General features: G+C 48.1%; 1 protein-coding gene across 2 annotated transcripts in view; it reads left to right on the plus strand.

The window, feature by feature from the left end:
* The window catches only part of Znf536 (zinc finger protein 536), a 306,532-nt gene that overhangs the window by 68,249 nt on the left and 224,556 nt on the right, over nt 1-13,727 (plus strand). For both annotated transcript variants that reach the window (XM_048329817.1, XM_048329818.1), the window contains exon 2: nt 5,612-7,798. In XM_048329817.1, the coding sequence (XP_048185774.1) occupies nt 5,614-7,798 (2,185 nt within the window). In that variant the 5' untranslated portion in view covers nt 5,612-5,613. The remainder of the gene's footprint in view (nt 1-5,611; nt 7,799-13,727) is intronic.

The raw sequence follows: 13,727 nt of genomic DNA on the forward strand, positions 1-13,727 counted from the left end.
TTCTGGAGAGTTATCAGTTGGAGAATTCCTCCCATACTCCTTTTTTAAATTTTATGCCAATACTGGGGGTTGAACTCAGGGCCTCAGTGCTGTCTTTTAGCTTTTTTAAAATATAATTTTATTATTATTAAAGTTTTTCTTTTTTTCCCCCATCAAGGCTAACATTCTATGCCACTTGAGCCACAACTTTCTTTCTGGCTTTTTGGGTAGTTAATTGGAGATCAGAGTCTTACAGATTTTCCTGCCCAGGGCTGGCTTCAAACCACAAATCTTAGCCTCCTCAGCAGTTAGAATTGAACTACAGGCACCTCGCTCCTTTCCCTACTCTTCACACACACAAACTTGATATGCATGCTTGTGCACGCGCGCGCACACACACATGAACACACACAGCTGCAGCACTTGCTCCTTTCTTTAACTTTGGATCCAGCCTCTTAGAGACTTTTCACAGCTTTCTCCTAATGGCCTCTTGGCCCAGAAGCCTTTGAATGGTATGCACAAGGTCCCTGGCAAATATTTACTGAATGACTGAGGTAAGGACCAAATGAATTCTGGATGGGTGATGTGTGGAGAAATTGGGGCTGGCCCAGGTTTTGTGAGCCCCAGACTGGGCCCAGGGCCAGCTGCGTCCTGCCTCGGCTGTGTTGGCCCAGAGACAGAGCACCAATTACCCCACACTCTTTCCAAGAATGCACACTCCCTCTTCTTGTTCTGAGTCAAGCAGCGGGTGGCGGGAAGGACCAACTCCACACCTAGCCTTGGTTGCACCTGCTCGTGGACTCCTCCCCGCCCGACAGAGGAGCTCTCAGCTCAGACTGAGGGGCCATCATCTCAAAGCATCTCCGGATGAAGCAGGTGGCTCCTCTCAGCATTTTTGCTTGTTTGTTTGTTCCAGTACTGGGGCTCAAACTCAGGGATCTGGGCACTGTCCCTTAGCTTTTTTTGTTGTTGTTGGTAGTGGTGGTCATGGGCCTTGACCTCAGGGCCTGGGTGATGTCCCTGGTCTTTTTTTTGCTCAAGGCTAGCACTCTACCACTTTGAGCCACAGTTCCACTTCTGGTTTTCTGGTGGTTCATTGGAGATAAGAGTCTCATAGATTTTCCTGCCCAGGCTGGCTTCAAGCTGCAATCCTCAGATCTCAGCCTCCTGAGTAGCTAGGATGACAGGCGTGAGCTACTAGCACCCAACTGCCCTTTAGCTTTTAACTCAAAACTTTACTACTTGAGTCATACATCCTCTTCCAGCTTTTTGCTGGTTCATTGGAGATAAGAGTCTCACAGTCTTTCCTGCACTAATCTGGTTTCGAACCGTGATCCTCAGATCTCAGCCTCCCAAGTAGCTAGGATGACAGGCGTGAGCTGTCACTGCCCAGCTTCCTTGCAGCTTTGATAACCCTAATTCTAGATGTTTTGCAGTTCATGCAAAAGGTTAGGTTGAGTCCCTGTGAGGTTGAGGTAAGATCTGGGCTTCCTATAAAGGAAAGGCTGTGCTTTTAGGATAGTTCAGACATATTTCCATTCTCTCAGGATGTGGCATGCCAGCTCTGCTACAAGCGCAGAGCATTACTGATGCCTGAGTAGACACGGCCCCTGTCCTCCTGGCAAGGAAGTTGTCCATAAAAAGGAACACTGACACAGTGCTCTCGTGGTGAGGGCAAGGACAATCAGATGAAGGGGAAGGGCAAAGTCCAACCCAGGTATACCACTGGCCTGAGCTCAGGCTTGATTATAAAAAAGAGGGAAACTTTGAGCAAGGTGTGGTGATGCACACTTGTAATCTGAGAGGCAGACACAGGTGGATTATGGTCTGAAATCAATCCTGGGCAAAAGCATGAGACCCTATCTGAACAGTAAACTCAGCTTCACAGAGTTAGGAATGCACCTCACATGGCAAAGTGCTGAGTTCAAATCCTAATGCCACCACCAAATAAAAAAGAGAGTTGAAGAAACACACTCCAGAACATTCTTTCCTCCCATGCTAGGGTATCATCAATGTCATATGAAGGACAGTTGCTTAAAGCTTTGTTGGCACTGAAAAGAATTTGTCTTTTGGATGGAATAAAAGAGTTCTATCCTCAGAGTAAACTTGAAGAACTCCATGTTCTCCCATTGACTGGTGGAGCCACTGCATGTAGATCTTGCAAGACAGTGGGAGGCAGGTGGGGTCTACCTTGGTGAGGCCCATCCACTGGGGTTTGCAGCCTCTCTGTAGAGCACAACCAGCCTTCCCTCTCCTGCTGACCTTGAATTCTCTCAACTGGAAAGAGCCCATTTTTCTGAGCTCATGTATCCAGAGTCTGGCCAACTGCATAGCCATTGGAACGTCCCAAGCTTCCCAGGGCTGTTGGGTGAAGAACCCAGAGTCCTTGATTGTGATTCTGACCCACATTTTACTCGGAGAGGGGGCAGCACTGGTTTGGGGTCTGGAAGATGGAGAAAGGGCTCAGTGAGGGTCCTGAAAGGTTGCTGGGTGATGCCTGGATTCTCCTCCAGCCTCTGCATGGTGAGCCTTGTTCCTGTCTACCGGAGAGAGGCTACCTTGAGTCCTGGGGCTGGCCTGTCATGTCTGCCATCTTGGCTTCAGTGTCACAGGAACTGGCACCCAGTGCTAATTCTGGAGCTTTGTCAAACAACTGCAAGAATCTCTATAAGAAAGTCCTTCTTTCCTTCCTTCCTTCCTTCCTTCCTTTCTTCCTTCCTTTCCTTTCCTTTCCCTCTCTTCTTCTCTCCCTTTCTTTCATTCTTTCCCTCTTTTTTCCTTCCTTCCCTTTCTCCCCCTCTCCCTTCTTTCTCTCTTTTTGTTATTGGTACTGGGGCTTGAACTCAGGGCCTGGGCTCTGTCCTTTTTATTTTTCCCCACTTGAGTGGCTCTACTGCTTGAGTCACAGCTCTATTTCCTGCTTTTGGCTAGCTCATTGGACAAAAGAATCTCTCAGACTTGCCTGCTGAGGTTGATTTTGAATCGTGATTTTCAGATCTCAGTCTTCTGACTAGCTTATAGACTTCTCATGCATGAGCCATCACTTCCCAATGATCCCTTACAAAAAATAAAAATTGAATATAGATGGCCATCATCAATGGTAAAGAAAGATGGGGAGGTGGAGGCCTTCTGTCACTGCAAGTGACTCTTCACCTTTCTGGATATGTCGGGGACCCCATGTTGAATTGTCTGGGTCATCATTTAAAGAGACAGTTACCCTGTACTATGGTCCTTGTCTCTTGCTCTCGTGGAAATGAGCCCATGGCTTTTCCTTCTTCTTCCTTTATAGGAGGAACCTGTAGCCCCTCTCCTCTTGCCAAAGATGTGAGGTGTCCCACTAGAGAACTCCATGTCATGCCAGGCACTGTTTGTTTGACGGGAGGCCTGGCCAGCCCCAGGCCCTGCCACAGCTGACAGCATTTCTTCCACAGTTGAACTCTGTCCCCACAGGCCCCCAGGTGGAACTGCTTGGCCCTATTGTTCTGACTGACTTAAAACCCAGACCCTGGACCACCTGGCAGGCCAACACGTAGAAAGAGATGGGCTACACTAAAAAGAGATGTGAAAAGAAAAAGAAAAACATAGAAAAAATGAGAAGCTGGGTAGCAGTGGCTCATGCCTGTCATCTGAGCTACTCAGGAGGCTAAGATGTGAGGATCAAGATTCAAAATCAGCCATTGCAGACAAATTCTGCAGACTGTTCTCTCCAATCAACTACCCCCAAACTGGAAGTGGAGGTGTGGTTCAATTTGTAGAGCACCAGCCTTGAACAAAAACAAACAAACAAACAACTTAAGGGATAGCACCTTGGCCCTGAGTTCAAACCCAAGTACCAACACACACACACACACACAACACATACACACATACAGGTAAACTTGGATTCCTTCAAGGGAAAGATAGATCTGGAAATAAATAGGACTTCAGACATTGTAAAGCAGAGTTCTTGGCAGGCCATGGTGTGTTAGAAATTGTGCCCTTTGACCTGCCTAGAATCCGCTAGCATGGGCTGTTCTGCTCTGGCTGTGGAGGGGGTACAGGGGCCTATTAGAGACAATTACACAGCCTAGCATTGAGTGTTAGTGTTTAACAAACAGCTTTGAGTTCTAATTTTCTGCAAAACACATAATGCAGGTACAATTTGTACTCATTACTGTCTATTGAGAAAGTTATTAAAAACACTCAAACTTGGTTGAGTCTTGCTATGGCATCGTCTCTGGATTTTAATTGGTTTTTATCTAGTTCTCGAAAAGATCTTTTTAAGCCCAATCAAAGTCTCTGTCTTGGATATCCGGCCAGTGGAAAAGACGTAGAGAAGGCATTCTACAGAGTTAAGTCTTTGCCTGGATTCGAACCATCTCAAGCATCCAGGAAAATTAGACCCGGGGATAATTGATCCTTCTTCGATGGACACAGTTACCAAATGACAAAATAACAGTGTTTCGTAACACAAGGGTTAAATCTTAATCTCTGAGGTTTGCAAAGCCGCCTCTCTCACAGTCTCCTTAAAATTTAATATACCTCGTTAATGCTTCCCTGCAAACACTGAAGGATTTTTATGATTATAATCATGTGTTACAGCACCTAGCACTGTTTCTAAGCAGAATACTAATCAGCTTAATGAGATATTACTGCACTTTTTGTTGACTAAAGCAAAATCCCTTTTATTGTTCTAAAGCTTGTCCTTTAAATATATATATATATATATATATATATTACCCCCAAAACATTATCTTGTTTTATTATGTACCCGTAAATATCACGGCACTGGCTTTCTTTCTTCCTTTCTTCCCTTCTTTTTTTCTTTTGACCAGATCATAAAATAATCTCTTTCATCTCAGAGTGGTTCATTGAATATAGTGACAGGAAGTAAAAAGTTTCATCTGGGCAAATCTCTGTGGCAGTGAAAATCTTTCCCCCTAGGACAAACTTTGGGTGGAACCAACAGGTGTAGATGTTGTACAGAATGGTAGAAGTGGGAAAATTCTAACATGGAGACCTTGGTTCTTTATTAAGTGACCCTTGAGTTTTTATTAGCTGTTAAATGTGGTTAAAGATTAATAATTTAAATGTGAAATTGCAATTTGTCAATAGCAAATACAAGAGACAGACCTGCCCCATAACAGAACTGGGAAAAGATAGGCCATATCGCATACTTGACATTTAATAATTCTTTTCTTAATAAAGATTCCTGCTGGTCTTGGGACCTGAACTCAGGGCCTGAGCACTGTCCCTAAGCTGTTTCTGCTCAAAACTGGTGTTCTATCACTTGAACCATAACTCCATTTCCAGCTTTTTAAAAAAAAATTTAATTCTTTTTTCTTATTAACTGGAGATAAGAGTCTCACAAACCTGCCTACTCTGGCTTTGAACTGCGATCCTCAGATCTCACCATCCTGAGTAACCAAGATTTCAGGCCTGAGCCATGGGTGACTGGCCAATAGTTTGCCTTATGATTGTTTTGACTATAGTTTGTTTTTTTTTTTTTTAAACAGTAGATTAGGAATTACAATGCCAGTCCCTTCCCTTCCCCACCCCACCCGACTCCACCCCCACAGACAATACACACCTGAGGCAATTCCTGGCACCCATGGAAGTCAGCTCTTGTCCTCTTCTTTCTCTTTCCTTGTAGGGATGGAAGAAGCCAGTCTGTGCCTTGGAGTCACCCCGGCCGCGCCGGAAACCGATCCCCATCTAAACAGCCCCGTCCTCAACGGCCAGTATGCCATGACCCAAAAACTGCATCACATCACCTCGCAGCTCAGCCATGCCTTCTCGGAGCTGCACCCGCGGCCCAGCCCGGAGGAGAAGGCGGCGGGGCCCCTGGACGAGAAGAGCCACCTGCCCCTGGGCACGCAGCCCATGGGCAACCAGATGGCCCTGCTGGCCAACCAGCTGGGGCGCGACGTGGACAGCAGCCTCAACGGGAGGGTGGACCTGCAGCAGTTCCTCAACGGGCAGAACCTGGGCATCATGTCTCAGATGAGCGACATCGAGGACGACGCCCGCAAGAACCGCAAGTACCCCTGCCCGTTGTGCGGCAAGCGCTTCCGCTTCAACAGCATCCTCTCCCTGCACATGCGCACGCACACCGGCGAGAAGCCCTTCAAGTGCCCCTACTGCGACCACCGGGCGGCCCAGAAGGGCAACCTCAAGATCCACCTGCGCACCCACAAGCTGGGCAACCTGGGCAAAGGCCGGGGGCGTGTGCGGGAGGAGAATCGCCTGCTGCACGAGCTGGAGGAGAGGGCCATCCTGAGGGACAAGCAGATGAAAGGCGGCCTGGCCCAGCCTCGTCCGGACCTGAAGCCCCTGCCGCATGCCCAGCCGCCCCCCTTGGCGGCTTGCAGCCTGGCGCTGCCCAGTAACCCCAGCGTCCCGGACGTGGCCCACCCAGTGCCCTCGCCCAAGCCGGCCAGCGTGCAGGAAGACGCGGTGGCGCCCGCGGCCGGCTTCCGCTGCACCTTCTGCAAGGGCAAGTTCAAGAAGCGTGAGGAGCTGGAGCGGCACATCCGCATCCTGCACAAGCCCTACAAGTGCACGCTCTGTGACTTCGCCGCCTCGCAGGAGGAGGAGCTCATCAGCCACGTGGAGAAGGCGCACATCACCGCCGAGTCGGCCCAGGGCCAGGGCCCCGGCGGCGGCGGCGAGCAGGCGGCCAACGAGTTCCGCTGCGAGGTGTGCGGCCAGGTGTTCAGCCAGGCCTGGTTCCTCAAGGGCCACATGCGCAAGCACAAAGACTCCTTCGAGCACTGCTGCCAGATCTGCGGCCGGCGCTTCAAGGAGCCCTGGTTCCTCAAAAACCACATGAAGGTGCACCTCAACAAGCTCTCCGTCAAGAACAAGGCTGCGGGTGACCCCGAGGGCCCGGCGGCGCCCCTGGGCGGCATGGCCCAGGAGGCGCACGCCAACCTGTACTCCCGCTACCTGTCCTGCCTGCAGGGCGGCGGCTTCATGGCCCCGGACAAGGCCAGCCTGGGCGAGCCCAGCCCGTTCTACGGGAAGGGCGGCGATCACGCCGTGAAGGAGAAGGAAGTGCTCGGCAAGCTGCTGTCACCCGTGTCCAGCGTGGCGCACGCGGGCGGCGTCCCGGACGGGGACAAGCACGCCCTCCTGGGCTGCCTGAACCTAGTGCCGCCTCTGAAATCCAGCTGTATCGAGAGGCTGCAGGCGGCGGCCAAGGCCGCGGAGATGGACCCGGTGCACAGCTACCAGGCCTGGCAGCTGATGGCCCGCGGGATGGCCACGGAGCACGGCTTCCTGTCCAAGGAGCACCCGCTCTCGCGGACCCACGAGGACGCGCTGGCGAGCGCCGGCGTGGCGTTCGACAAGGAGAAGCGCGAGTACGTGCTGCTGGGAGCAGATGGCTCCAAGCAGAAGCTGCCCGTGGACCTGGTGCACGGCGCGAACGTGGGCCATCAGAGGGACCTGCCCGGAAAGCTCGACCCTTTAGAAGGCAGCCGGGACTTCTTGTCGCACGGGCTGAGCCAGACCCTCGACTACAACCTGCAGGGCGCCGGCAACATGAAGGAGAAGCCCACCGAGTGCCCGGACTGCGGGCGCGTGTTCCGCACCTACCACCAGGTGGTCGTCCACTCCCGGGTTCACAAGCGAGACCGCAAGAGCGAGGACGACGGCCTGCACGTGGGCCTGGACGAGCGTCGCGGCTCCGGGAGCGATCAGGAGTCGCAGTCGGTGAGCCGGTCCACCACGCCGGGCTCCTCCAACGTCACGGAGGAGAGCGGCGTCGGTGGAGGCCTTTCCCAGACGGGCAGCGCCCAGGAAGACAGCCCGCACCCCTCCTCGCCCTCTTCCTCAGGTAGGTCGGGCCGGCTGGGCGGATCTGGGAGGCACCGGTGGCCCACACAGAGGCGCTTGCCTCCCAGGCCCGGCTGTTGGGGCTGCTAGGTGGACAGTAGGATGTTGTGGTTCCCTCTTGGCGCGTCAGGCTACCTCATCTGAGTGGAAGAGGTGTTGCTGTTGAAACTCCTTGGCTACCAGGAAAATCAGCTGGTGTGTGTGTGTGTGTGTGTGTGTGTGTGTGTGTGTGTGTGTGTGTGAAGGTGGCCACTTTGCTCTCCACCTTTCATTGCTGAACCCTCATGACCTTATGCATGATCATGACACCCCCCCCCCCCACATACCCGGGACCACCCCCTTGGAAGGGAGTTGGGAAATTCACACCCTTGCTGTCCCCTCCCCTTTCTTCCTGGAGACCCGCAAGCCTCTCTCCTTAGTCTCTCTGCCACCCTGCAGGCCCCTCTCTCCTGCCCCCACTTCCCTCTCTCCTGTTCTCCTGTTCTGAAATTCCAACCTGTCAGGTCCCTCTGACCTGAACAGCCCACGTGCCACATTCCTTCTGGCAGAGCCAAAGCACAGAGATGTGAAGTCCAGATGTGTTAGCTGCATGTCTTTAAATTGTACTGTATTACACTGGGGGTGTGGGGAGGTGTGTGTGTGTGTGTGTGTGTGTGTGGAGAATGCAGCTTTGCGGGTTCTAAAATAAATAGCAAAAGCAGAAAAATCTGTCATCAGAATGTCTGTGAAATGCTGAAGCTTCCTGGCCCTGTTTTGGAGAGAGAGAAAAAAAATCGTGTGCACACATACATACTGACACACACACACACACACACACACACAGAGGCCTAAGATGACACAATTTAAATCACTACCTAACAGCAGGTAAAAGGTTGCCTTCATTCCTGAGTCGTCCCCCCCAAGTCCCTTTGCTAAATGGATAGCAAATTGAAAGTTATATCTCTAGCCCTTTTTAAAGAAAGGACTTCGCTAATACTGTAATCATTCTACTGCCTAACAACAGAGGAAATCACGCCGTAACAAATACGCTGTTACTAATGGCAACATCGATTTCTGCAATCAGCCATTAAGTCTGGAAAATGAAAGACAGTTTGAGACACCTCGAGGCTCTGTATTGCCCACTGTGGCGGCACACTGAGGGTCATTTTTTAAAAGTTTTTTCCCCCTCCCCTTCTTCTTGTCTTCATTTCTTTTCTCCTATTGCTTTCTCAGTTTCTATGAATATTTCCATCCAAGAGGTAATTCATTGCCACAATTATTAAATAGATGTCTCTTCTGTTTGGTTGTGAACTGTCAGGATTCAGCTTCGTTAGGACAAAAATTAGCCTTTAAAAATTGTGTGTGTGTGTGAGTATGTGTGTGTGTGTGTGTGTGTGTGTGTGTGTGTTGGTATGGCTTATTACAAACCAGTGAAGAACAGTTAAGACATAAATCTGAGCTCCACATTGCAGAGATTACAATAGCACTTAGCGGTACTGCTTAAATACCCATGAAACTTACTTGTCTACTTGTGGAGTCCTAGACTTGCTTGTAATTTATTACTGGGGAGACAGAAAGAGTCTATAACCAGGAACAGCAGAATCACGAAACAGGGGTGCTACGAAGAACCAGACCCAGCTACAGGGCGAGCTCTAATTTCCCACACCACACGGGAGCAATGAGTAGCAGAGTTGCTGCCTATCATCCAGGACTTTTTTTTTCCACCCTTCTTTTTTTCCTCAGGGGGGAAAAAGGTCTCATCTGTTCTCAGATTGGTGACATTTTAGGGACAGAAAGCAGAGAGGGGACTGGCTCCCTTAAGTTTTTTTGAGTGACATGGAGCTAGCATGAACAGATTTCCCTCCTTCTCCCAGACCTTACTGAAACAAGGAGGTCTGAGTAGACTCGTTCTGACACCAAATGTTCAGCCTCATTAATGACGTGTTTACCATGGTTTTCTCACCTTCTGGCCAACTGATAGCCTTATACAATTCGGTTCCTTTCCCTACTGCTTTCCTGTCTTGAAATATCTTGTTGCAAAAAGACCCCATTTTGCTTAAAAAAAAACAAACAAACACAAAATACCCAACTGGTGTCTTTGAAGTAAAAAAGAGAATTGCACTTAAGTTTCTTGTTTTCTTCTTACTCTCATTCTCCCTTACTGGAGGAGTTGACAATTGATTGTGAATACTGATTTCTTTCATTTCGGTTGACTTCTTTGTATTGTTTGGTTTTTTTTTCATATTCAAATTAGACCCTTTCATAATTTTCTGAATTAAGGAGGAAAACGGATCTTATATAACAATATCTAGTTCAAATCTGTGCAAGGCATTTAGTTTTCCAGAGCCTTAGCGTTCTCAAGTAAAAATTTGCGTAGTTTTTTCCTCTTTTATTCTCTAACTAGTCTTGTATAAAAAAAGTGTGATTAAAATAAGCATTTAAATAAAAATCTTGACACAATAGGTTTTTTTTTTTATTACTTGTTAGAAAGAAGCCTGCAAGGTGAAGGAGATGGGAGGAATTTTTTTAAGCCTTTAAGTAAAGAAAGAAGCACTTAGGTTTTTACAAATTTCTCAGACTTCATAACAATGTCACAAAACTTAATTTGCATTACTCAATTCTTTTTTTTGCGGGGGGGGGGGGGGTTGTTGTTGTTGTTGGAAACTGGGTCAGTAGGGCCTGAGAAACTATTTTTTTTTTCAGATCTTAACCAATGAATTCTTCTTTATAAAACGCTGCTCTTAACATGATAGTAATTCTGAATTCATCATAAAAAAAAGGAAAAAGAAAGAAAAAAGCCCTTTTAAACCAGAGCCTCTCTAGAAGAAGGCTTACAATGAGTGGCAGAAAAGTCCTTTGTTATCTGATGTAATTCTTTGCAAGAGACGATTGAGAACGGAGCAAGCGCGACTGTTTAAAACCGTCTTGCTCAGACACAGAGAGAGAGATGGAAAAGGGGTCAAGTTTGCAATCACACTTATTGCCAAGATGGGCGACCGTCACTGGCTAGGCTAATGTGAAATGCAGCTGTTTGTTATGGGAGTAAAAGAATGTTTGAATCAGTGAACATGCAAAAAATGCTCCCAGTGAACCAGAAAATGTGTTTGTTCTCTGGCACTTCCAAACTGCTGAGAACTCAGCTTCAAGACGAACGGCCGCGAAGATCAGGCTCTTTGACAAATGAAGAGGTCGTTATTTCCCAACAGCAGAGGGGCCAAACTCCTCACCCAGGTCGCCCCTTTGTGTGTTGTGAGTGTGTGTTGGTGTTTGTTTGTGTGCCTCAAGCTGTCAGGGAAGATGTCACCTCTGCCTCCATGACCCAAAGCAAAGAGGAAAATGGTTTGGAAAACTGCAGTTGATAATTTTTTTTTTTTTACTCTTTTGATGACATTTCGAGAGTTGGGGCTATTTGAATCTTCATGTCTGGCTTGCATGCAAAGCTCTTGCTGACTACCATCTTTGCAGCCTCCCCCCAGCCCCTTCCAAAAAAATCTTCAAAGCTGGCCTCAGATGCATCCTGACTTTACTCTCAAGTTAGAAAACCACCAAAGTTCTGTTTCTTCCAGATCTTTTTCTTTTTTTGGCTTTAGAAATCACGCTTCGATTAATTAAAACTTAATGTACTAAGAAACGATACTATTTATTATATCCAACAGGGCAGTTACCTTCCGAATTCCTCTTCCCTCACCCCACCCCCACCCCCATCATTTTGGAGTGGGGATAATTAAAGTGTTGCTGGTGGGAAGCGGGTAATTGAATGCATTGACCCTCTCTGTTCATTAAATAAAGTCGGCCAAGTTGTAAGATCAATGCAAAAAAAAAAAAAAGCCAGGGAGAGAGGCGCAGATGAAAATATCGTTAACCCCTACGATTTGTGCTGTAATATTTTCAGATGGACAAGCTGTATTTGATCAGCTGGGCTAAAAAGCCCGGCAGGAAGTCTATTGTTGCCTAAGTTGAATTCCTCCAATAGTGGGTCTCTATTGCCAGTGTTTGCCTATTGACCAGAGGCTCTCAAAGGCCTTTATCAGGCGATTCTTGCATATATATCCAGTAGATAGTGATATGATAGATTTGCTTTCTTCTCTACCTCTTTATTTTATTTTATTGTTTCTTCTCATATGGCTTCCTCTTTTTTTCCCCTCCCCATTCATGATAACCAATGCATACTTCACACAAACAAATCCAAGCTTCCCAAAAGACGGAAGGGTGGGTGGGGGTGGGAGGGGGATGGTGATGAAGGAAACATAAAAAGAACGAAAGAAAAAAAATTTAAGTCTGAGGATTAAGATCTTCATCCCCCCCTCCCCCCGCTTGTGCATTGCAATTGTTCTTAAAAAATATTTGGCACTGTCAATTAGTAACTGAGCGTAGTTAGCTGATGAACACAATTTTCCGGTAGGCTGAGCACCCTATTGTTGCCGAGTGAACAGCAGATTTCTGAGGTCATTATCATTCGCTGGTTGCTTGGCCCAGCTGCTTTGGTGCTGCAGAAGCCAAACTTTTATACTGGAGCTCAGGGACAGGCTTGAGCAACAGGGGCGCTGGCTGCAGCTTGGATAGTGAACACAGAGTCCTAGCCCAGGAAACAGACAGGAAAACTTTGTGTGAGTGAGCTTTCTGCTCCCCTTCTTCCACCTTCAGGTGGGGAATGAGAAGGTACCAGGGGCAGCCCAGCCCCAGCGCCTCCCACCCCCAGGGCATAGTGGTGACAAATCCCTTTGCTGATCAATTGCCCCGTTTAGAATCCATGGAAATAGTTGTAACCCAATCTAAACATGAGAGTGATTCTCACATAGCTATTTCCACTTTCCGTTTTATGATATCTATTTTATTCTCTTTGTCTATTTTACTTTGTTATTTGGTTCTATCCTCTTCTATTCTCCTATCCTATCCCATCCTTTATAGGGCCAGGACTAGGTCTTGAACTCAAGGCCTGAGCACTGTCCCTGAGCTTTTTCTTCTCAAGGCTACCACTCTACCACTTGAGCCACACCTTCACTTCTGGCTTTTCGGTAATGAATTGCAAATAAGAGTCTCACAGACTTTTTTGTCCAGGGCTGACTTTGAACCACGATCCTCAGCTCTCAGTCTCCTAAGTAGCTAGGAAGATGGGTGTGAGCCACCAATATCTGGTTCATCCTTATTTTTGAAAAGTCATTATTAGAAGCTTATTAGCAACTTAAAATGAGTACATTTGAGGATCACAAACAGGAAGCATTAGTTGGATTTTGAAAGGAAAAGAAAGTCTGGAATTTCTTATCAAATGAAATTTCCCCTCGAAGACAGCCTTCTCCCTATTCTGCCTTCCTTTATTATTATTATTTTTTTCCTTAAAATCTTTGTTGCACCCTAATTCTCAGCCTCCCTTCATACCTCGTGATTTGGAATCTGAGTCAATGACATGGAAAGCTGCACTTTTTTTTTTAAGCTCAGCTGTGAATGCCGAACGCCATATGCGGCCCTTCCGTCCCTGCCGTGGGAGCGTGTACAAGCGGTCGCTTGTGTTTGTAGAGATTTATAGAGACCTGGCTCGTGTGTGTGTGTGTGTGTGTGTGTGCGCGCGCGTGTGCGTGCCTGCTGAAGCTGTGCCCAGCCAGACATTGGCCAAAGGCCCTTCCTCTGTATTAGGACAGCGGTGGCACCCGTCTGCATGGATTTCCTGGCCAACTCTTAGGGAATGCCAGGGGACAAGGCACGGAGGTCCCGGGGCCTCTCTTGGGTCTCTCCCTGTTTCCTTGGGGCCCTCACAGGGGGCGGGAAGGCCTGCACTGGGCTTTCATTTTGCCCAGTGTTCAGAAACAACTCCTTGGGACATCCGTTGTCACTCTGGCATTGCTGTTCTTGTTGGGGTTGCTTGTTTGTTTGTTTGGTTTTCCTTTTTATTTTTGCTGGGTCCTGAGCTTGAACTCAGGGTCTGGATGCTCTCCCTGAGCTTTTTCACTCAAAGC

The sequence above is a fragment of the Perognathus longimembris genome, chromosome 20, assembly GCF_023159225.1.
Source record: "Perognathus longimembris pacificus isolate PPM17 chromosome 20, ASM2315922v1, whole genome shotgun sequence".
In the NCBI taxonomy this organism is placed as follows: domain Eukaryota; kingdom Metazoa; phylum Chordata; class Mammalia; order Rodentia; family Heteromyidae; genus Perognathus; species Perognathus longimembris.